Source organism: Cibotium barometz, chromosome 13, assembly GCF_041138505.1.
Source record: "Cibotium barometz isolate CiBa-2024 chromosome 13, ASM4113850v1, whole genome shotgun sequence".
Classification (NCBI taxonomy): Eukaryota; Viridiplantae; Streptophyta; class Polypodiopsida; order Cyatheales; family Cibotiaceae; genus Cibotium; species Cibotium barometz.
In genome coordinates, this window is record NC_141058.1 from 53,946,446 (window position 1) to 53,970,486 (window position 24,041).

Here is a 24,041-nt window from a genome sequence, read left to right on the forward strand (position 1 = left end):
AGATATCCATGAAATAGCGGTGTGAAAGGACTCGCAAGGGCTGGACAACAATGTAGCACTCATTTGCCGGCCATTCCAAGAGTTGGAGAAGCAAGAAGCCATGCCAAAAAGTATGTGTTATGCTGAAAATTACTCCCTTTTTCCTCCTCATGAAGTAGGCGTCTAATTCCCATGAAGGGAGGGAGAGGATAAGCCTTTCCTTATAGAGAGTGGGTGGCCATTGGGCCACCTCAACAGGAGCCACACCTCTCGCATAAGTGGAGAGGGTACCCAATAAGCTGTCCACACTCTTTTACTCAAAAGAGTGCATGATTTATAAGAGTTTGGCCAGCCACCAACCAGTAAGTGTCCAAACTCACTTATAACATGCCCGCCCAGTCTTTAATGAAGTGTGGATGCCCAAACTCACTTATAAGTTGTTTGGTCGTACTTTAATGAAGTGTGGACCTGCAAAGCAGCACAATGAGCTAAAATACAAATAAGCTTAAACAAAGAGTTTAGGGTCACACCAACAACCTGCCTACAACCCACAAGCTAGGTAAGAATACAGATTCACGCGGACGGTTCACGGGCGGGCGTCCCTTGCCTGTAAACTAGACACAGATCTTGGAGGCAATAAAACATTTCAAGCGAAAACAGTTCCAAGCATGCAAGTATGCCATGCATAAGAATGTATTGGTCAATCTTCCTTTCATTTAGCTTGTAGCAGGCGGTCATTCCGGGCATAGATATTACATCCCCAGGCCAATTGGAATAAGTAAATCTGGACATGGGACTGGACCGAAATCCCCAATCTCTCATATCCAACCTACTGACCCCTGGTGTAGACATCAGTCCCCTAACATGAGGTGCCAATCCACATGACCCTTGGCGTAGACGTAAGTCTCCTGCCAAGGAGGTGTCATGTCCACACTATGGAGCCCTTCCATAGGTCCGAAAGCGTAGAGAATGCCCAACTAGTGACAAATGTAGCTTGGCAAGGACAACTAGCAACTCTGATACCAATTGTCGGCAAGATGGGGTGAGGTTTGCCTACTGCAAGATCACAGCTAGTGGGGAGAAGAGAGAGAGATGATGACCAACAAGATAATCAACACAAGGGCAAAGGGATTGAGGAAGTACAAGAGTAGTGGAAAGCATAAATTCATTATAGACATAGGTCCTTTTATAGGAAAGAAGCTCTTTACATATTCTAAAGCATATGCTTCCACCACATATGCCTTATGCCAAATACGATTCCAAGTGTCCCTAATAGAGGTCCCTTTGCCACACCTCACTACTTTACATAATATCCTTCTAAGAGGTTTTTCCAACACAAAAGACTTATATATACTAGCGGTTGTTCACACATTGGAATCGCTTTATTTAAAGCCTAAATACAATGCTAGTTTACACAACCACCTAGCAATTGTTTATTCCCACATTAATCACTATTAATATTTAACAGGTGTTAGGGGTTATTGTGCTAGGAGATTAGGTTTTATAAGCACACACATATGAATGGTTTATAACCTCAATAGCAGCTCACTTGTCTGTAGGAACACTTGGCACTTGGTTGTTGGACCCCATTAGTCCTTTGTATTAGGGGCCCTTTTTACTTTTGTTAATGACTCTCTCTCTCATAAGCATACACGTGAGAGCTCTTCCACCACCAACTCATCTCTCTGTGTGTCTATTGTGTTCAAGCTTTTCATTGCTATGAACGCCTTCCTCAATGTACTATGAGATACAAGGGAGGTTTCATTGCCCCTTCAGGGAGGGATTTGGCCCATTGTCTTGGATCATTGATTTCCCAGACCAACGCTGTCTAGGACTCTACCTAATGGAGTTGCGTCGCCACAGAGATCTGCTATGCAGAGAGGCATAGAGGCAGCAGACCCCAGATACCTCACAGCCCATCATCACGAGTTTCTTTCATCCAACCCAGTATGAAGCCCTCGTCGGTGACCAAGAGATAGCCTTGACCCGAATGGCCCACTCAACGGACCAATTAGTGCACACTAGCAGCACATGTGCCACAACTGCCACCCCGTCTCCCAGGCGTTTCTCTAGACAGAGGGATCCACGTGTAGCGAGCTAGACGCCCGAGACCCATCCATCAATCCAAGGAGGCTCCACCCAACACCTTCAAATTCAAGAGATCCTCCAGAGATACATACCCCTCCACAGGCAGTGGATATGGAGAGCCTCTATACACTCATAGATGTCGAGGACTCATTTTGATCGCCTCACACCTCACATTGTATCATTCTAGCATTGTACCATTGGCATTTACAAGGCTGTTTTTTTCTTTCAGCTCTAGTTGGCTTTTTTAGTATGTTTTTTCCATGATTTTATGGACACATGGTAACACTCTTGCTCTCAGAGACCCTTTGCCATCTATAGACATTAATAGAACTCTCTCTCTCTCTCTCTCTCTCTCTCTCTCTCTCTCTCTCTCTCCATGGCGTGACGTCGCGCAAGCCCCCCTCCTTGCTCGCGCTACGCGCTGGTGGTCTCTCTCTGTTCGTACCCACCCCCTCGCACTGCGCACCCTTGCTGTGCTGCGCCTAGCGCTGCCCTGTTCGCGCTGTGCTGCGCCTATTCGTACCCACCCGCCCGAGCTGCCCTGCTCGCGCTGCGCACCCTTGCTGTGCTGCACCTGGCGCTGCCCTGCTCGCGCTGTGCTGGCCTGTCTTCCATTGCCAGAAGTACTCTCTCTCTCTCTCTCTCTCTCTCTCTCTCTCTCTCACCTCGTCCTATTGGGGCAGATCATACATACTTGGCATTTTCACTAGCCGGATCACCAGTATCACCAGCCCCCCACATACCGACACCACACACTACCATCTACTTCACACATGACATGGCAGACATATACACTGGCAGAGTAGAGGATGGGCTCCTACTCATGGATCCCCTGGCACCTATGGATACCATTACAGCCCAGCTGGCATCACTCCTACACACGGCTGCATTACAGAGCTTCCCACATCGTGTCCACTCAGGAGAGCCTGCGAGATCTAGGACTATGCCCCAGAACAGATGGTATGATGATGAGTGCAGAGCCCTATACTCACGGCTCCGCAAACAGAGAGCCTTGGGAGCCATCACAGAGCAGGAGTCGAGGAGAGAGATGAGGAGACTTACTCCCCACAAAAGGCGGGCCTTTGCAGAGATACAAGAGCTAGAGATCTTCCATTTCTTCATGAGTAGATATAGCCCTATCTCATGGCGGCACTTCAGAGAGCCCCGGACACCGACACCCATTGCAGACCCACAGACATGGCACACACATGCAGAGGGCCTATACCACGCCCCACAGCAGCCACCCCCACCTATACCTCAACCACAGGAGCCTCGACCTACCACAGCTAGCTTCTTTACCCACTCGATGGTAAAGGAAGCTATCCACCGCCTACAGCATGGACGGGCCGCCGACCATATGGGTCTACAGGGTGAGCATCTCATATATGCAGTAGATTCTTTGGCTCCTTTTCTTGCACACCTGTTTAACAGGGCACTAGCAGAGGGTTTGCCTGCGGAGTGGACGATGCACACCATTGTGCCGATCCATAAAACAGGGGATATGCTCGATCCAAGCAACTACAAGACAGTTATGGTTGGCCACGTGTTGGCCAAACTCTATGGTGCAGTGTTGGAGCAAGAGCTTAGCTTATATGCTGAGCGAGCAGGTTTACGCTCCTCAGGGCAGGAAAGAGCTTTCTCTACCACTGACCATGTATTCACTTTGAGATGTATGATTGATCAAGCCAGAGTGAGGAAGAGAAAGCTCTATTGCTACTTTGTGGATTTCCGCAAGGCATTTGACACAGTACCACGAGAGAGGCTCTTTCAGCGCCTGCAGTCTCTTGGCATACCAGGCTCCAGCAGATATGATATGGGGCATCTATGCATTATATGAGGAGGTTTTTGGGCGAGTCAGATGTCCAGGAGGTATGTCCGAGACTATTGCTAGCACCATTGGTGTGAACCAAGGATGCCCACTTTCCCCCACGTTATTTGGGTTATACATTGATGAGATGGCTGACTTCATTACACGGGGAGGCGGAGATGGAGTTGATCTAGCCGGTACCTCAGTACATATTATGCTTTATGCTAATGATATTGTATTAGTGTCTGAATCTCCAAGAGGTCTACAACAGCATCTACATGCACTCGATGATTTCTGCACACAGAGGGGTCTTACTGTGAACCTTGGGAAAACCAAGGTTATGGTCTTTCATACATCGAGACACAGGGCAGGAGTCAGCTGACATTCACTCTCACAGGATGCCAGGTGGAGGTGGTGACATCATACGTGTACCTAGGGGTTACCTTCTCTCCAGCAGCCATGCGCTTCACCATGGGTTCAGCAGCCAGAGCTAGATTGACACGGGGATATGCAGCATTGGCTATGCTAGAGAGACAGTCCCACCAGGTGCATTTTCAAGAGCCCCGGACGAAGGGGTGGCTATTTGACACATTAGTCACACCGGCACTGATGTATGAAGCAACGGTATGGGCGCCAGGCCTTGCTACCCATTGGTGGACACAGATAGAGAGACCACAGGCCCTCATGATGGCACGCATGATACGCAGCAAACTGTCCGTACCTCATGACATTATCCGAGCAGAGTTTGCTGCGCCTCCTATGATGGTGGAGGCCATATTCCAGTCTATATGCCTGCTAGACAGATTCAGAGAGATGCCACAGGACAGATTGTCATACAGAGCTTTTGAGGCATCTAGACAGCTGGCTGAGGCAAGAGAGAGAGGATCATGGTATGCACAGGTCACACATTGGTTCTCACAGCATGGCCTAGATATGGATCATCTACCACCATTCCAGTATGACAGGGATGCACTACATATCCGTCTCTCATAGTGAGAGGAACAGAGTATTGAGACAGGACCTATGGCAACTCTATAGACGAGAGACATGGATATCGCCTACACAGCCTCTTCCACCGAAGATGCTATACTACAGAGATCACTTCATGAGTATCACTGATGATGGATTTATAGAGAGGCCTAGATACATCGAGGGCTTTTTACCACACGGCTCCTGAGTAGCTATTGGTCAGCTTAGAGTCTCATCACATCAATTGGAGATCGAGACTGGCAGAGTAGCATGGATCCCCCGAGAGGAGAGGGTATGCAGATTGTGCAGAGAGGAGGTGGAGAGTGAGGAGCATTATGTATGCAGATGCAAAGCATATACAACCATCAGAGAGAGATATCCCATTTTATTCAAAGAGTCACATTCCCTACACCAGATCTTTGAGGCAGCAGACCAACGCATACTGGGGAGATTCATTCTAGACATACAGCGTCACAGAGAGACATCATTACAGGCTCAGACAGCTCCAGAGGGGGGACGACAGACACAGATTACTACATTTTTTCAGAGATCCACCCCACTCTCCCAGCCCTACACAGCAGGGAATTACTCTCCAGAGAGCAGAGACACTCAGAGCCCGCAGGAGACAAAGGACACTTGGCTTTCGGACACCACGCCTATACCAGAGAGAGATGACAGAGATCAGAGCTCAGTTTCACAGAGAGGATGCGGAGCGACTGGCTCGCTTTAGAGCAAACCCAGGCATGTTCTTCAGGGAGCTGTGGACACCCCTTCATTGATGTATACCATTTTATACCCCATGTATGGTACAGGATGGAGCTAGCTAGGTTGCATATCATGATTGTATACTCCATGCATATAGCTTTGCATTCTCCTAGTAGTACAGCTCCATCCCCTCCCCCACTCATTGTACTTATTGCACACCCACATTCAGCTTTTTAGTTTAGTACTTTTCATTTTGTTGGGATGACAGAGGATACCCCACACAGGTACACTGATTTGTCTCATAGGCCGAGTTCGGTCTTTTGGAAGACGTTAATAAAATCTTTCTTTCTTTCTTTCTCTCTCTCTCTCTCTCTCTCTACTGCGCTCTCTCTCTCGCTCCTCTCTGCCTGTGGGAAGCGCTGCAAAGTAATCCCGAGGAATGGCTCCGAGTCTCCAAGACAAGCTCGAGGCCCTCCAAACGGCAATTTAGGCACTAATCAAGGAGAACAAGAAGACATCCGATTCCAACGTCAATGAGGTGGAGAACAAATTACACCGGCACATCCTGGCCCTCGAAGTACGGGTCACGGAACTTGAACAAGAGACCACGGCACTCAAGGAGGAGGTGAGTGCATTGAAAGTGGAACTGGTAGCCGTCAAGAACACCAAGAAGGAAGAAGGGGAGATAAATGACAACACTCTCACGGCCATCAAAGAAGAGATCTCCAAGGAGATCACAAAGGACATGGAGGGGAAACTCGAAGCCAAGCAATCACGATGGGTTGAAGTGGTGAAGAAGAACATCCGTAAAGACGTGAGGGAGGAGACTCAAAGGGAAGAACACCAAATCATTCACACCACCATTGAAGAGGAGAAGATGAGGCAGGCCCGCCGCCTCAACATTCGACTCATAGGTATAGCCAAGACACCCGACTCTACTCCCAAGAAAGACGGAAAACTTCTATGCACGAAGCTCGGCTACAGGGAACAGGACCCTCTCCCCTTCACCAAAGCAAGGAGAGCCGGGAAAGACTCAACACGCAAGCGAGCCCTCATCCTACAGTTTCTAGGAGAGACGGAGAGGGCCACCTTCATGAGGAAGAGGGTGATTCTACGAGGATTACAGGGAGATCCCATCTATTTGGATGACGACCTTACGAGGATGCAGATAGAACACAGGAAAACATGCATGCCGAGAGTCCTACAGGCCCGGAAAGAGGGCAAGAGAGCATTCTATCGCAATGCCGTGTCATCATCGATGGCAAGGCCACCGATTAGCGCCAGGTGGCCTATGGGACATCGGCTATGGAGGATCCAGATTCACAGATACACACAGCAGTTTGGAACTACAATGCAGCACTTTCGACACATCCTGGGAGGATGGAGGAGGTCATGGAGGGACAGGACATCACACTACTTACAGAGACGCACCAGAGCCCAGAGGGGGCTACCCAAAGTAGAGGGTTATCAATGGGAGTCTACACACAGGGGGACCACACGACAGAGCACATTGAGAGGATCTGGAGGCATAGCGATACTCTTCAGGCGGCGAGAGATACATGAGCGCCTACGGGTGGTAGCACGTGACCAGGAGGCTAGATACATCTGGATCAGACTGCAGCTCTTGGCAGACAGGGTGTTATACATTGCTCTATGCTACTTCTCTCCTAGAGGATCGAGATATGCCATGACAGCAGAGGAGGACAGTAGAGAGGAGGAGGACACACGGCCATTGGGAGAGTCACCATATGCAGTCCTTTCAGATGAGATCATACACTACTCCAACCTAGGGGAAGTCCTCCTTATGGAGGACTTCAATGCACGGACACAGAGCCGACAGTGCGACATTTATGATTTCGAGCACCCCGAGGTGATGCACACACTAGAGGTGGAGGACACGGGAGCTTGTAGGGTGTCAGAGGACATGGGGCCGGATAACACCAGATATGGTCATCACTTACTTGAGTTGGGAGCCCGACATCATCTCGTTATTTATAACGTGATGAGACAGTGGCAGGATTCAGGAGCACTGACATGCTTTCCATGATCACAGGGGGTAGCACAGTGGACTACATCATGGGGTCCATGGAGACCACACAGGCAGTGACATCTTTCACCATCCCCCCCTGTCCTATTGGTGCGGATCACACGTACCTCTTGCTGTCACTGGCGACCTCCACACCAACACCCACACAGCCCACACAGGCATCGCATACCACTTTCTACTTCACCCATGACCTGGCAAACATATATGAGCATCATGTATATGACGGGCTACCCCAAATGGATCCCCTGTCACCTCTAGACACACTCACCACTCAGCTGTCATCTCTACTACATACGGCCGCCACCCGCAGCTTCCCCCATCATACACACATTGCACACACAGATAGATCTAGGAGCATGCCCCAGAATTGGTGGTATGATTATGAATGCAGAGAGCACTGGGGACCATTACACAGAGACAAGTAAGGCGACAGATAAGGACCCTCACACACCGTAAGAGGCGTGCATATGAGGAGACACAGTACTGGGATATATACCACCTACTCATGAGCAGAGATACAGCCACTACATGGCGCAAGATGAGAGAGCCTCGCCCTCGTACCCCAATTGAGGATCCACACACATGGCACCCATATGCAAAGAGTCTCTACCATATCCCTCAACAACCGCCCCTACCACAGCCACAAGAGCCCCGCCCTACCACCTCTACTTTCTTTACCGCCTCAATGGTAGAGAGAGCTATCCGCCGGTTACAGCATGGGAGATCGACTGACCACACAGCTATACAGAGTGAGCATCTTATTTATGCAGCTGACACACTGGCACCCTTTGTTGCTCACCTCTTTAATAGGACACTAGTGGAGGGCCTACCAGCTGAGCGGACTATGCACACCATCGTGCCTCTCCACAAAGCGAGAGACATGCTAGACCCCAACAACTACAGGACTATCATGATTGGTCATACATTGGCCAAACTTTATGGCGCAGTGCTCGAGGCAGAGTTGAGCTCATATGCAGAGAAGGAGGGACTGAGAGCACCAAGACAGGCTGGATTCCGACGAGCTTTCTCCACTATTGACCATATATTCACTCTGAGATGTCTGATTGATCAGGCTAGGGAGCGGGAGAGAAGATTCTACTGCTGCTTTGTGGATTTCCGCAAAGCATTTGACACGGTGCCACGAGAGAGATTCTTCCAGCGCCTCCAGTCATTGGGGATCCCATGAGAGATGGTTTGGGGCATCTATACTGGCTATTTGATGTTATTGCTAGCACCATAGGTGTGAAGCAAGGATGCACACTCTCTCCTACACTATTTGGGCTATACATCGATGAGGTGGCTGACTTCATTGTTGACAGTGGTGGGGACAGGGTAGACATCTAAGGTACCACAGTCCACATTATGCTATATGCAGATGATATTATTTTGGTCTCTGAGTCGTAGATGGGACTACAGCATCATCTCCATGCACTCGATGACTTCTGCACACAGAGGGGACTTACAGTGAACCTTGGGAAAACCAAGGTCATGATTTTCCACACCTCAAGGCCGGTTCGACGACAGGCCATCTTCACACTAGCAGGAGGACAAGTAGAGGTGGTAGACTCATATGTGTACTTGGGGATTACATTTGCGACTCCGCCAAGAAGATTTACTATGGCATAGGCAGCCAGGGATAGACTCACACGAGGGTATAGAGCTCTGGCCATGCTAGAGAGACAGTGTCACCAGGCACACTTGCAGGAGCCCCGAACGAAGGGGTGGTTGTTTGACACACTAGTCATCCCTGCTTTGATGTATGCTGCAGCAGTATGGGCACCTGGGCTCGCCACCTCCACATTGTCTCAGATAGAGGACCTCAGATTCTCATGCTCTCACGGATGATCCGCAGCAAACCCTCCGTCCCACATGACATTGTCCGGGCGGAGTTTGCTGCACCTCCTATGCTAGTAGAGGCCCTCTTCCAGACGATTTGCTTCATACAGAGGATCAGAGATATGCCTTCAGATCAACTCTCACATAGAGCTTTTGAGGCGTCCAGGCAGCTCGCAGAGAGTGGAGATAGGAGATCATGGTATTCACTGATGATACAATGGCTCACTCAGCATGGTCTCAACATAGATCACCTGCCACCTTTCCAATATGATATACATGCACCACACATCCAACTCTCTCAGAGTGAGAGGAACAAAGTCCTTCGGTAGGATTTATGGCAGCAATACACTCAAGAGACTTGGATTACACCCAGTCAGCCTCCACCGCCGATGATGCTATACTACAGAGATCAGTTTATGCGTATCTCAGCGGATGGATTCATACAGAGACCTGGATACATGGATACATACATGCCACACAAGGTCAGAGTGGCCATTGGTCAGCTTAGAGTATCATCACATCATCTTGAGATACAGGCTAGTCGAGCATCACGCCTCCCCCGCACTGAGAGGATATGCAGACTCTGTCAGGTGGAGACAGAGAGCAAGGAGCACTTTGTATGTAGATGCAGAGCAGACAGCACTGTCCGAGACAAATACCCCACTTTCTTCAGGCAGCCCCACTCATTGTGCCAGATCATGGAGTCGCTATGATGGTCCACTCTCTCATTGATCCTTAGCTTTTCAGTTTTTAGCTTTTCAATTTTTAGCTTTTCAGTTTTTAGCTTTTCAGGTTTGTACCTTGTACCTTTTTCTATTATCTTGATACCCAAAAGACATTGACAGTTGTATATTGTTTTGTCTCATAGGCCGACTTCGGCCTCTAGTAGACGTTAATAAAGCTTTCTTTCTTTCTTTCTTTCTTTCTTTCTTTCTCTTTATTTTTATTCAACTCTCCCATATCCCATCACTTATTGTACCCTATACTCAGCATAGTAGGATCTAGATTTTTCATCTTGTATAATCTCCGAGTCTAAGATCTTAGCTTTCAATTTTCAGTTCTAGTTTACTGTTGCATTTTCTCATTTCATCCATGATGAGATTTCATGGACACTACGTACACATCATTTTGGCCTCATAGACCCTTTGGGTCTTTTGAAGACATTAATATAACTTGCTCTCTCTCTCTCACACACACTCGTTCATCTTGTATTGTGATCAGCTTTGGCATTTCACTTCTTGTTCCTTTCTTTTATTTTATTTCTTTATTTTTTATTTTTTTATTTTTTTATTCAAGTGGCCTTTGGCCCAAGAGTTACCAATTTTTCACCGCCCATAGGGAAGCACCAAGGGGGGTTTTGAACCTAGGACCTCTTGGTCCTAGGCAAACACCTTCACCACTTAGGCTATCGCCTCGTTGGCTCCTTTCTTTTATTTTTAGTACCCATGATGATGTATTCCATGGACATGATAAAATCTTTTGATCTCATAGGTCATTTTGGCCTTTTGTAGACGTTAATATAACTCTCTCTCTCTCTCTCTCTCTCTCTCTCTCTCTCTCTCTCTTGTTGCTGATGTTGCTCTCATGTTTCTATGTTCTTAGTATTCCATGATGAGACAGTTTTGTATCACCCCAATGAGATAGCTATGTTTATGTTTTCTTTCTGTTTTATTTTCCATTCCATGATGAGATATGCCATGGACATTATTGTATCACTTTGGTCTCATAGGCCCATTGGGTCTTTAGTAGACGCTTAATATATCTTTCTTTCTTTCTTTTATCTCTCTCTCTCTCTTCAGGAGGGGCGAGTCGAGACTTCCACAACAAACAAGCCGATCCTCATTCCCCACTTGACAAGGCCTCAGATCATGCAGCTACGCCAAAAGACCATTAGGTTTCTTTCTCCTTGTTTGTCCATTTCTTTTTTGTTTACCTAGGCATGTTAATGACGGCTGGAGAAAAGGCAACACAAAACAAGCATCAAAGTGTGTGACTTGTATCCATGGAGAAAAGGCAACACAAGACAAGCATAAAAAATGTGTGACTTGCAATTCTGCTTGCAACATTCCCAAATGCATGAAATTTCCATGAATGCAATAGATGACTCGGTTGTGGTTATCAGCAGTTCACCATCAGGTTTACTCTTCAAGAAGAACATGGCCGAAACCCATGGCAGTAACAGGATGGTGTTTGCGAATGAGTCTTTGATTGGACCCTTTCAAAACCTTTTGACTACATTCCAAAGAACAACAAGCCTAGGACGTCCTATTAGCTTCCCCTTTCAAAGAAAGCAAGAAGAGTGTAAAGCTCACCTTCACCGCGGATGCAATTTCCTCAATGTCATCTCCAATGTATTCTTTACCCGTCCCCTTGAAGGGTATTTTGGTGCTTACAATGCTGACAAACACACCCACTTTATCCTGGTTCTCTTTGATTTTATAATTGTTCCAGCTGCAACATGAAAGGTGCAAAACAGTCAGTGTTTGTCTGCAAAACAAAAACCCATTCAACCACCTGTAGGGCAACACAAAAAGTGAGACATTGCATGTTAGAACCAAGCATTCAAAAGATCCAAGAAAATGCACTTGATGCGCTTCATTGCTGTGCGTGTCACAACATCACCCCCCTGCTCAAATAGCAAAGGAATCCTATTTGCGAATCGGAATATGTTAAGGCCCTGCATAAAACACTATTAAAGCTTAGAACTTAAACACTTGCTATCAGTTGCACGCATCCGAAAATAAGTGCTGATTAGAACCCATCTCAATACCGGCTTCACATCCCTGCCTCCTAAACTCAATCCGGCTTCAACAATAAAGGGGTGTCCTTCGAATACCTGTGGACTGATGGCAAAAATAACAATAATAACAGAAAAGGTAAGTTAAGCGGGCATTAGGAATAAAATAGCCGAAGCATGTACAAAAGTAATTAAGCCAAAGTAGTCAGCTCATTGAAAGGAAAGATAAGAGAGAAATTGAATTTCCTCCATGATTTAACCATAGCCACAGGACATTACAAAAATTACCTGCCTTGGTGAGTAGCCACCATGTCAGGATGCAATTCCTTCATTATACCAAGTCGCAGGTTGTACTCCCCTGCTGGACTAAGACACTAACGAAAGTTGCCAGTCAACTTACCTGAACAATCATAAAATTCTACGCATGCTAAAGTATGGTCACTTAACAAGCAAACCTTGTGACTGACAAAAGAAAAAAAAGGGCCAAGGGGAGGAGGGAAGAAGGATGAAGGGGTCTTTTTTTGGAGAAAAAGAGAAGCCGGGGGAGGGGGGGGGTCTGTGGGGGAGAGAGAGAGAGAGAGAGAAATGAAATGAAATGAAATGTTATATTAACGTCTTCAAAAGGCCATAATGACCTATGAGACCAAAAGTTACATCATGGTGGATCTGATACAATGTCTGGATTAAAAAAAAACCCAGAAAATGAAAAATAAAGATGATACTACTGGCACCTAGAAAATGAAACTGGAACTGGAAGGTACACTATGGAGGTACCTCCATCTCATAATATGTGCCGCATCGGACACTGGCGGATCTCCTCAATATCCTCTGTGGTCAGCACCCTGACTGGGTGTCTCACATGCCTCGCAAGAATAATCCGAATCTGCCGCTGCAACCTCCGTCTATGCTGGGATGCCCTCCTCCGTGGTCGTGGGCGTCTGGACCACCCAAGCTCAATCGCACGATCAATCAGTGTACCCCTGGTGTGGGCGGTATCCATGTCCTACTGCTGCTGCTGTGGTCCATCTGGCGCAGTGATGGCCGGACTAAAGAAGTCTGTAATGTGCCTCTGAGTCTGGCTCTCTGTGCGCCTAAGCAGGCTATCTCTATGTCTCCGCAGCTCAAGCAAGAACAATCCCAAACACCTCTGGTCCTGGTACCCCATGACTCTGGAAAGTGGTCCAAAACCCTCTCTGAATAAACAGTGGAAACGACCACGTATCTCATAGTATGCAGTACAATGGCATATATAATGCAGCTCTGTCTCTGGCTCCCCATGGCATACTCGGCATATCCTGGCCTCAGCTGGTATACCTCTATATCGGCCAATCTCAATCTCAAGCTGGTGTGAGGATGTGCGAATCTGACCAATAGCACATCGTACTGCATGAGACAAGTGTACATCCATGTAACTGGGTCTGATCACAAAACCATCTGCTGTGAGCTGAAGAAAATGTTCTCTGTAGAAAGCCATCTTCGTGCCCAGCTCCTCAGTCGGCTGTATCCATGTCCTCCTAATGTCCAGCTGAACTAAATCCTGACGGATGAGTCTGGTAATCTCTGTCCGTGTAAGAGTGAGAGAGGGTGCCTCCAGAGAATACTGGAAGGGAGGCAATCTGTCCATGCTAAAACCATGTGCCTGGAACCAAGATGTCATCTGTCCATACCAACAAGCCGTGTCTCCCTGTAAAGCTAACTGTCGGGAGGACTCCAGGGCGAGGCGTGCATATCTGTCTCGGGGGAGATCCCACAAGCCATGTATGTAGGAGACTGATCTCGTAAGAGCCTCAATCACCAGAGGGGCAGCCGCCAGCTCTGCTCGAATAATCTCATGAGGTACCACAGCCTTGGCTCTAATAAGCCTAGCAATCATAGATACCAAAGGCCTCTCCATACCTCTCCACCCGCCTACGCTGTGATGGCCCACTGAAGGTCCCCATATCTGCACTCCATAAAGCATAGCTGATGTCACTAGAGTGTCAAAAAGCCAGAGTTTTGTTCGAGGTTCCTGAAACTGAACCTGCGAACACATCCTCTCCAAACCACCCAGGGCTGCATGTGCTCTAGTCAATCTAGTCTCTGCTGCTCTCCTCATCGAAAACACTGGCCCACTGAATACTACCCCAAGATATGTATATGCATCTGTATACTCCACAATCTCCTGCCCATATGTAAATGTGGGAGCTGATCGCCTAACCCACTGTGGCGTGGTGTTAAACACCATAACCTTGGTTTTGCCAAGGTTGACAGACAATCCACTATCATGTGCAAACTCATGTAAAGCATCCAGATGACGCTGCATACCCTCAGGAGAGTCAGAGATCAACACAATATCATCAGCATATAACAATAGTGGGATCCATGTACCTGCTAGCTGGGCTCCTCTGTCCCCCAATCTCTCAATGTAGTCAGAAGCCTCATCCACATACATACCAAACAGTGAAGGAGATAACGGGCAACCTTGCTTCACTCCTATAGTGGAGTGAACCAAAGTAGAGACCCCCTCTGGGGTGCGTACCTGTCCTGCAACTGATCTGTATAAAGCCATAATTCCCCATATGAGCTCTGTGGGTACCCCCATCTCCTGTAATCGCCTCATCAATCTGGCTCTGGGCACTGTATCAAATGCTTTGCGGAAGTCCACAAAGCTACAATAAATCCGTCGCCCATGCGACCTGCCCTCCTCAATAATGGCCCGGAGAGTCAAGATGTGGTCAAGAGTAGAGAAACCTCTCCTGAACCCTGCCTGTCCCTCTGCTCGAATGCCAGCTCTCTCTGCCCATCTACTCAACTGCTGCTCAAGAATGGATGCATACAATCGTGCTAGTGTGTGACCAATCATAATAGTGCGATAATTCCCTGGCTGCATAGGGTCCCCTGACTTGAAGATAGGCACGATGGTGGACCTACTCCAAGTCTCGGGTAAGCCTTCGCACATAGCACGATTGAACATCACTGCTAGAAGCTCTGCCAGCATGTCTCTCGCATGAATAAAGTGCTCAGCAACCAATCCATCGTGATCATATGCTCTCCCAGTCTTCATCCTATCAATGGCCTTCCTTACCATCTCTGCGGTAAAGAAAGTACATGTCTGTGGGCATGGTGCTGGCGGGTCAGGAAAAGGTGTCTGTCCAGGAACTGTATATAGAGATGCTGCATAACTACCCCAGACCTCTGTAGAAGTGATGGCCAAAGCAGGGGAGGACTCATGAAACAGACGCCAAGCCTCCCTCGAATCCTGGCTCAAGAACAGCTGGTATAATTCCTGCTCTAGCTGAGCAAGGAAGGCCCGCTTCTTCCTTCGCACAAGGCGTCGGAAGGCAATACGTGACTGTCGGTAAGTAGTGACTCCCAAAGCAACCTCCCGCTGCAGTCGGGCTCTGGTCTCTCTGCACTCCTCATCATACCAGCTGTTCTGGGGCATACATCTAGAATGCTGTCTCTGTCCAGGCCGAGTATGTGGATATGCCTCTCTCGCTGCATCATGTAAAGTCTCTGTCAGTATATGGGTCAACTCCTCCAAAGGTCTCCCTGGCTCCTCTGTGTACAGACGTCTATAAATCCCATCTGTGTAGACAGCATCAGTCTCTGAGGTAAAAGTATATCGAGTGTGATCTGCCCCTCGTGTCCTCTGAGCTGTGGTAAAGTGAAAAGAGATAGTCAATGTCAACAATGCATGATCCACTACTACCCCAATGGGCCGAGATCCAACTGTGAAGTCCTCAATGCATGAAACAAAGCTGGGCATAGCCATAACATAATCCACTGTGCTAGCACCATGTCTATGTGGAAAGCAAGTAAATCCAGCTGCTGACGGAAACCTCTGCAAGCCATTAAGTATGGCCAACCCATGCGCAGTCCCCATATCTACCAAATATCTCCCATACTCTGTGCACTCCACATCCTGTGAGCTTCTGTCTAATCCCATATCCAGAGTGTCCAACTCTCTCAGCATCTCCTCCGAGGTATCATAAAAGGCTGTCTGGCGGTTGCCCGTCCGGGCATTAAAGTCCCCTAGCAGGATGATGTCTCCATCCCTAGAGAACTCCCATATGTCATCATCTAGCACAGAGAAAGGAGACTGCCCTCTAGGTGCTGCATATGTCGATGTACTAGGAGCAAAATAGCATATGGCAATATACAGGAATCTGCCTGTGTCGGCCCTCAGTCTCACCCACATATATCTGGCCTGATCATCTCTCCGAACTATGTGTATAAGCGGTTGCAGCTCCTCCCTGAAAAGAACTGCCACCCCTCCTGATCCTCTACTACTGTGTACCGATCTCGTCCCTACTCTGCAAGCTGTCTCCCATCTGTATCCTGTCACCTGTGGCATCATCTGACCAGGGGCCTGGTGAGTCTCCGAGTAGAAGACTATATCTCTATCTGTAAAGCTGTCCTCAAAGGCACCTACATCAAGTCTGAGGGATCCATTGCAGTTCCAGGCTGCCAGCTTTAATTTGGTCCCATAGGTCTCGCACCGTCGTGTAGAGCGTCGCTCCACGATGACCACCCTCCCTTCTCTATAAAATGCTATCTTACCCTTTTCTCTTGCTGCTCTAATCTCTGGCATGACTTCCTTCATATGTGCAAGCTGTGAAAGAGTAAGATCATCACCAAGAAAAATGCCTGTATTCTTTAAAGTGGGTCGTCTTTTCAAGAACTCCTTCTTCGCCTCAATAGAAGGGAAGCGAAGTATGAGAGCTCTTTCCTTTGATGTTTCCCCGTTGCCTCCGCTTTTTTTGCCCACTCTCCAGGCTTTTGCGTGTGTCGGACTGTCAATCCCCATCAACACCATAAGCTCTTTCACCTCCTCTTCAACTTTATCCCCGTCTTTAAGGCCGGTAATCCTCACATGCAAAGCACGTGTACGTCTTCGTTGTTCCTCTTCCAAAGTCATATTAATGATTGTAGGTGTAGGGGTTGTTATCTCCTTACCTTTACCCTTCTTGGCGACCTCTATCCACTTCTCCGCTTCATCCATCTTCTTTTGCGTCTTGGTGATGACCTCCACCCATGAGGAAGTCTTTGCTTCCTGTTGTTTCTCTTCTTCCTTAATTGCCCGTACTTGTTCCTTGATAACCTTGAGCTCTTCTATCATGGATGGCTGAATTTCACCTTCTTCAAGTCCACCATTTGCCTTGGCCTCTGCAAGCTCCCTCTGAAGAGCTGAAATTATGCCTTTGAGCGTGTTGACTTCCCCGTGAAGGTCTTTGACTTCCGCTATGAGGTCCTCCTTCTCCTCTTTCCACCGCTTACCCTCATTGAATACCATTTGGAGAAAGTTTGCTTTCTCCTTCCACCATCCCTCCATCTCTGCCTTCCATTCCTTCATTTCCTTTTCCACATTTGTTATCCTCTTGTTTGTGACCATAAAGGTCGCCTTCGTCGGGTTGCGCAAGGGTGAAGCCATGGAAGAAGTGAGAGAGAGAGAGTTATGCTGCTGCCTTGGGGGCCTGAGCAAGGGTGGGTGGGGAAAGGGCGGCAAAGGGCACACAGCCTAACGGAGAGCAAGGGTGGGTGGGGAAAGGGCGGCAAGGGTGGCCATTGCCAGCAGACCTGTGCGGCGTACAGCGAACAGGTCAGCAGGCGGGGGAAGCGAGCAGGGTGGCGGCGGCGGCGGTGTACAGCGAACAGGGCAGCGGTGGGCAGAGGCACAGGCGAAATGGCGGGGAGGGAGAGGTGGGCAGAGGCACAGGCGAAATGGCGGGGAGGGGGGAAGCGAGGTGGCGGCGGCGGCGGCGTACAGCGAACAGGGAGAGAGAGATGCGAGCGAAACAGGCGGGCAGGCGAAATGGCGGGGAGGGGGGAAGAGAGCAGGGTGGCGGCGGCGGCGGCGGCGGCGTACAGCGAACAGGGAGAGAGGCAGCGTGGAGAGAGAGAGAGAGAGAGAGAGAGAGCGAAAGAAAGATAGATATATTAACGTCTGCGAAAGGCCAAAGTGACCTATGAGACCAAAACATAGTACACAGCTGATGGTGTCTCATCAAAAGTAAGACAAAAAGGACTAAAAAGTCCTAAAACAGTCCTTCACAGCTATGAAAGGAAAAAACTCCTACTGAGATACAACAAAAGTGTATAATATCTACAACTAGCATAAGACCGGTGTAATCTGCTCATCTCAGTATCTCTCTCATGGGGAGCTGTAAGATAGAGAAATTAAAGTGGCGGGGCAATTGTCTCCTGTGGCGGCGGGTGATGATGGCTCTAATCCACTAGTGATGAAGCGTCCGTAGACGAGGTCCTGGTAAGCGTGGGCGTCTCGCTCGACAAAGTGCTATGGCTCTGTCAAGGGTGACTCCTCCTGAAGGACGTCTAAGGGACATCTGGCTCGCCGAGGGGGTAGTGGAGGTCCTGGTTGTATCTGCCGGGGTGGTCCTGGCCCTGAAAAAATCTATCATGGCTCGCTAGCGGGGTGGATCCTGGTGTGCTATCCTGGCTCGTAGGAGAGCCTCTCGATGGCATCTGAGCTCCAATAAGAAAAGCCCCAAACACCTCTGATCCTCAAACTCCATCACATGTCGTAATGGTCCAAAACCCTCTCGGACGAGACACCAGTATCTCCCTCGTATCTCATAGTACACAGTACATCGGCATATGTAGTGCTCCTCTGACTCCACTTCCTGGTGACATGTCACATAGCTGACAAATGCGGTCTTCTGGCTTCATCCCCTCGTATCTGCCAGCCTCTACTCTGAGCTGATGTGATGAAGTGCGGATCTGTCCAATGGCACTGCGAATGCCATGTGAGATGGGTGTCCATGTATGTAGACCGTGTCACAAAGCCATCCGGGGAGAGATGTAGAAAATGGTCCCGATAGTGGGCCATCTTCGTGCCTAGTGGTAGGGGGGGGGCTGGACCATGTCCTTTCTACATCTAGCCTCATGATGTCCATCCTGATCACCCTATTCTGCTCAGAGCGTCTAAGGTCCAAGAAGGGGCAGTCCAGGCTGTAATCATATGGAGGGAGTGTATCAATCGTCATGCCATGTAATCTCAGCTAGGTACACATCTAGGTGTACCAACATCGTGTATCGCCGTCTGCTGCTAACTGCCTCGAAGAGATAAGTGCTAGGTGTGGGTATCTCTGTGTGGGGAGCTCCCATATCCTATGCAAAAATGTCACTGACTGGAACAGGGCTTCGATAACCACTGGTGCGGCTCCTATCTCTGCCCTGACAATGTACCGATGGTTTGCTCTGAATCATGCGTGCGATCATAGTCACCAGTGGTTTCTCTAGTACCTGCCAACCATCATAGAAATCTCTCTATGGTCCGACCTGGTCAACAAGCGGCTCCCTCCTCGTGTGTGTGTGTGTGTGTGTGTGAGAGAGAGAGAGAGAGGTTGCATAAACGTCTACAAGAGACCCGAACGGTCTATGATACCAAAGAGATGTTACAAATGATCCATGAGTAAACTGGATGTGAAGAGCACATGAAAAAGAAAAACCCAGCTGCCAAAAGAAAGACACGGCCAGCTTACTACACAGGCCCTATGGAGTCAGCGGAGAAACCCTCTCCTATGACTCTGTATGTGGAAGCAATGTCCACTGTCTGTGGGGGAGCCGTTCATTGGTACTAGAGAATGTCCCGGATCTACAGCTGACGAGTAGAGGAGGGTATGGATCTCTGGAGGCAGGGGTGTGTGGCTCTCTTAAGGGCCTGTTTTCTTCTAATTTCACAACCTAGCCAGCATACCACATATGATCTGTATGAGGGCACCAAAGTGCAGGGATGGGACTTGAACCCAGGATCTCTCGCTGAGGAGCTCAATGAATGAAAGGCTACACCAGTCCTCCACACACACACATAGTTGCGGGTAGACCCATGATACCAGAAATAACATATGATTGAGTGGTAGTGCTGTGATGGAAGATGCATAAGGCATCTCCAAACTCCTCCCATAAAACATTAAAAAGAAAAGGAAACTCTAAAATCATTAGAATCTCAAATCAGATGAGGGATTCTATCATCCATCTCAAACTGATAAACATAGTCGTCTGACAATCTCCTCTAGATGCCCAGTGAGATCAAAAACGGGTTCTTAGTGCTCGTGGGTTGTTCAACTCTGATTGAGGTGTCTTGACAGGGGGTCATCCTTTGCCAGGTCTCAGGTCTCTGACTAGCACTCTAGGCACTTGCCATCTAGATGTCACAATAAGGGTGCCCTATGGTTATGGTTTCTCTAGCCATGCTCTGGTTGAGTGACTTTGTGGCATATTCTGATCCTCTTCAAGGGCCTCTCCAGCTCTGCATATCTTGCGCTCTGAACAAAGAGAGAGAAAGAAAAGAAGGAAAGAAAGTCATATAAACATCTTCAAAAGACCCAAAGGGTCTATGAGACCAAAGTGTACATAGTGTCCATGTCACCAGCCTGGACATTTCCAGGTGTGAAAGGGGTCTGGTGGACTCAAAGACGTCTAAATATTTGGAAAGTACAAGCTTTGGGAATGGGGGATTATCATGAAATACAAAGGACCACACTCCTAAATTTTAGGAGAGTTGCTATTTTTGGCTCGACTCTCATGGAAATTCTGTTCGCGTCACTACGTTTGGAATTGAGCAGATACCAAGAGTTGCAAAAGTACCTATGACAAATGGGCTACTAGTTGAGATATTTTTAGAGGTAAAGATTATGGGAGAACCCATCTCTTAGATTGGGACATATGGCAAGAAAGTGAATCAAAGTGAGACAAGTGGCCTCACACTTGTCAGAAAGTGGATCAAAGTGAGACAAGTGGCCTCACACTTGTCACTTCAACTATTGTGTGGCTCCCCACTTGTCATTATAGCCTTCTCTTGCCATTTTAGCTCATGGGAGGCCCAAATCTATAAATTGGAGCCCCCTCTCTTCATTAAAGGAGGCTCTCTTGCTGAACACTAGCCTCTACCACCGTTACAGGCTGCCCTAATGATGGCTAACTCCCTCTCCTTCTCTCTTGAAGGCTGCCCATGAAGTATACCGGCTGTTGGTGGGGACTGTTTTGGAGGCTTCCATCGTCAAGAAATACTGACGGCAAGGGTATTTAATCATTTATTATGATTTGTAGCCATTGTAATTGCTATACCAACCCTTGTACTTCCTGTACCTGCTGTACCAGCCACTGTACTGTTTGTACCAACCCTTGTACTTGCTGTACCAGCCACTGTTTTGGCTGTACCAGCCCTTGTACTTGCTGTACCAGCCACTGTTCTGGCTGTACCAGCCCTTGTACCTACTATACCAGCCATTGTACTTGTTGTACCGGCTGAATGGAGAGCTAAACCTGTTGTACCAGCTCTATTGCATGAAGACCTGTGGTTTTTGGGGAAGAATCAATACCCACACGGAGGTATATGGATTATATTATTGGCCCGGCATTTCTACAGCCTGTGTTCTGGCTTGGTTGCCTTGTGTTGGGCTGTGTTATGGCATTTGTATATGGATAATCTGTCATCTCCTTTGGGGAGAGTAAGGCCCGCAAAGCTTGTACATGATATTATTCTCCTTGGGTAATAAAATACTCCAAGGGGGGTGTCACCATTTGGTCCATCTCCATTTCTGGAGCCACTTCTATGGGATTGTCACTCCATAGAGCGGCCAGATTTGTGCCATGTTCACATCGAGCCAGCTGGTGTCCCATGTGAAAGGGCCTATCTTTTGGTGTCACATGGATGGGAGCCAGATTCGTGCCACTCGTCTGTGACCAGTACTACGTTGCACAGACAGGAACCAATTTTGTGTCACCCGTGTGTGACCTGCTTCGTGCTGTATGGACGGGAGCTTGTTGGTGCCACCCGTGTATGGCCAAGATGGCGTCTTACCTATGGGATTGTCACTCCATAGGAAGACCAGGACATATATTCATATTTCTGTCGTGCCAGTTTTGTGCCCTACAGGGACTTTTTGTACAAGTTTCATGAAAGGGAGATTTTGTCCATTACATGTGCACATGCATTTATGACTGCATGCATAAACTTGTTTTCGCATGATTTGTTTGCGTGTGTGCCTGTTTTGCCATGCCAGTACACTGGATGGGGACGCCCCCAGTGTACCTTGGGAGTGCTGCTTCTGACACACTGAGGTGATGTGTGAACAAGTGGTAGCCCTTTTAAAATGTTAAATCCATAAGCTATGGTTAACTTTAATGTTTATAAGCTAATGTGTTCACACACATTTAAAATTTGGGCTAGACATTTTCTTTGGACAGTGCCCATAAGTATTAAATATATATTAAAGCTTTATAACCTTTAAATTAAAGGTTTTGCATGGAACATTTTTATTTTTCCCCACGTGGGTGGTGGCCGACTACCTTCTCTCCATCGCCTTCTCTACCTCAACTGTACCCGCCTCCAACCTTGTACCCGACTGTTGTACCTTGTCCCTGCTGCTGTACCTTGTACTCGACTGCTCTACAAGCCTGCAGCTGCTGCCCGTGTGCTGTACCTGCTGTTGCACATGCCCTATACCTGCCTACAAACTCCACTTGTACCTGATGTACCAGATTGTACTTGTTGTACCAGATATGTACCGGTTGTACCAAACTATACCAAGCTGTACTTACCATACCAATCTGTACCAACATGTACCCTGCTATACCAAATTATACCTTGATGTACCTGAATGTACCATGTTGTACCTGAACTGTACCAAGCATGTACTTGCTGTACAAGGACCTATACTTGCTGTAACAGATCTGAACTTGCTGTACCAGGACCTGTACTTATTGTACTAGGTGGACCTGACTGCATGGTGATAGGAATGCATATCCATTGACTCCTGCTACAAGCTATACCAGGTGCCTTGTATTTCTTATTTGTGTAAAACTAAAATTTGCTAAATTAAGCTCAAAGATTTCTTTAAGTTTTGTGCAGAGCAAGAAAAAAGCATGTTTATGCTAACCATACTCAGGAAGCTTTCCTAGTTTGGTTAGTTTTTTCTTGAGTGGTAGTGCTAACTGCGCCCTCAGAATTTCTGAGAGCTAGTGAAGGTTATAAACACTCGGGAATCCGGGAGCAAAGCTTATCTGGGATAACCAGGCAATGTTTCCTCCGCGGTGTACCCATTTGCCTGAGCTAGTACAAGCGTGCTTGTTTGGTGCACGGTCCCAGAAGACCAGTGAAACGCGGGTGTGCGCCCAGTGAAGGTGGGAGTGTGCCTGTGATTTTCAAGAGGCCAGTCTAGTGCTTCTCGTGATTCTGATGCATTGCTTGGAAGGCACAAGCCTCTTGAGAGAGGTTATGACAGTGCATTCATGGGACAGCCATCCCGTGGAAAAGAGCCTATGCATGAGAATGAGCCCAATGCCTTGAGGGTTGAATTGGAGCACATGAAGAAGTTTTTGCAGGCAAAGGAGCAAGAGCTGAAATTTCTGCATGAAGATCCCCATGTACAAAGTGTCATTGAAGCAAGGAAAGCTGATGCTATGGTGGATATGACCTTTGAGTTCATGGCTCGGGAAGTGGGCAAGAAGCCAAGGAAGTTGGCACTCTCCTATCTCATCCGCAAGGGTGATCTCAAGAAAGGAGAGGATGGAGAGCTAGTATTCAACAATCCACCTCATTTGAAGCAAGGAGACCCAGCATCTCAACGGTTGAGGTCTTTATTACACAAGGAAGAGGTATCAATCACTTTTCGCCATGCATCTACTCCTCATGGAACAAGAGGCAACAAGTATGTGCATGTTGGAGCCAATGGGCCACATGATGGCCTTGTGGATTCAAAGAATGTATATCATGGAGAGAGTGGTCGGCATGCAAGCCGAAAGACTTTGCCCATTGAGTTGTCTCGTAGTGAGACATTGCATCATTTGGGGAGGTCACATGCATCAGGACCACAGATTCATAATGCACATGCCACCGTGCCTCTTGAAACATCTTTGATTGCCCATAA

General features: G+C 48.0%; 1 protein-coding gene across 2 annotated transcripts in view; it reads right to left on the reverse strand.

The window, feature by feature from the left end:
- The window catches only part of TOP6B (topoisomerase 6 subunit B), a 100,295-nt gene that overhangs the window by 11,874 nt on the left and 64,380 nt on the right, over window positions 1-24,041 (reverse strand). For both annotated transcript variants that reach the window (XM_086807714.1, XM_086807715.1), the window contains exons 13-16: window positions 12,457-12,542; window positions 12,202-12,274; window positions 12,017-12,108; window positions 11,744-11,882 (exon numbers count right to left, since the gene is read on the reverse strand). In XM_086807714.1, the coding sequence (XP_086663840.1) occupies window positions 11,744-11,882; window positions 12,017-12,108; window positions 12,202-12,274; window positions 12,457-12,542 (390 nt within the window). The remainder of the gene's footprint in view (window positions 1-11,743; window positions 11,883-12,016; window positions 12,109-12,201; window positions 12,275-12,456; window positions 12,543-24,041) is intronic.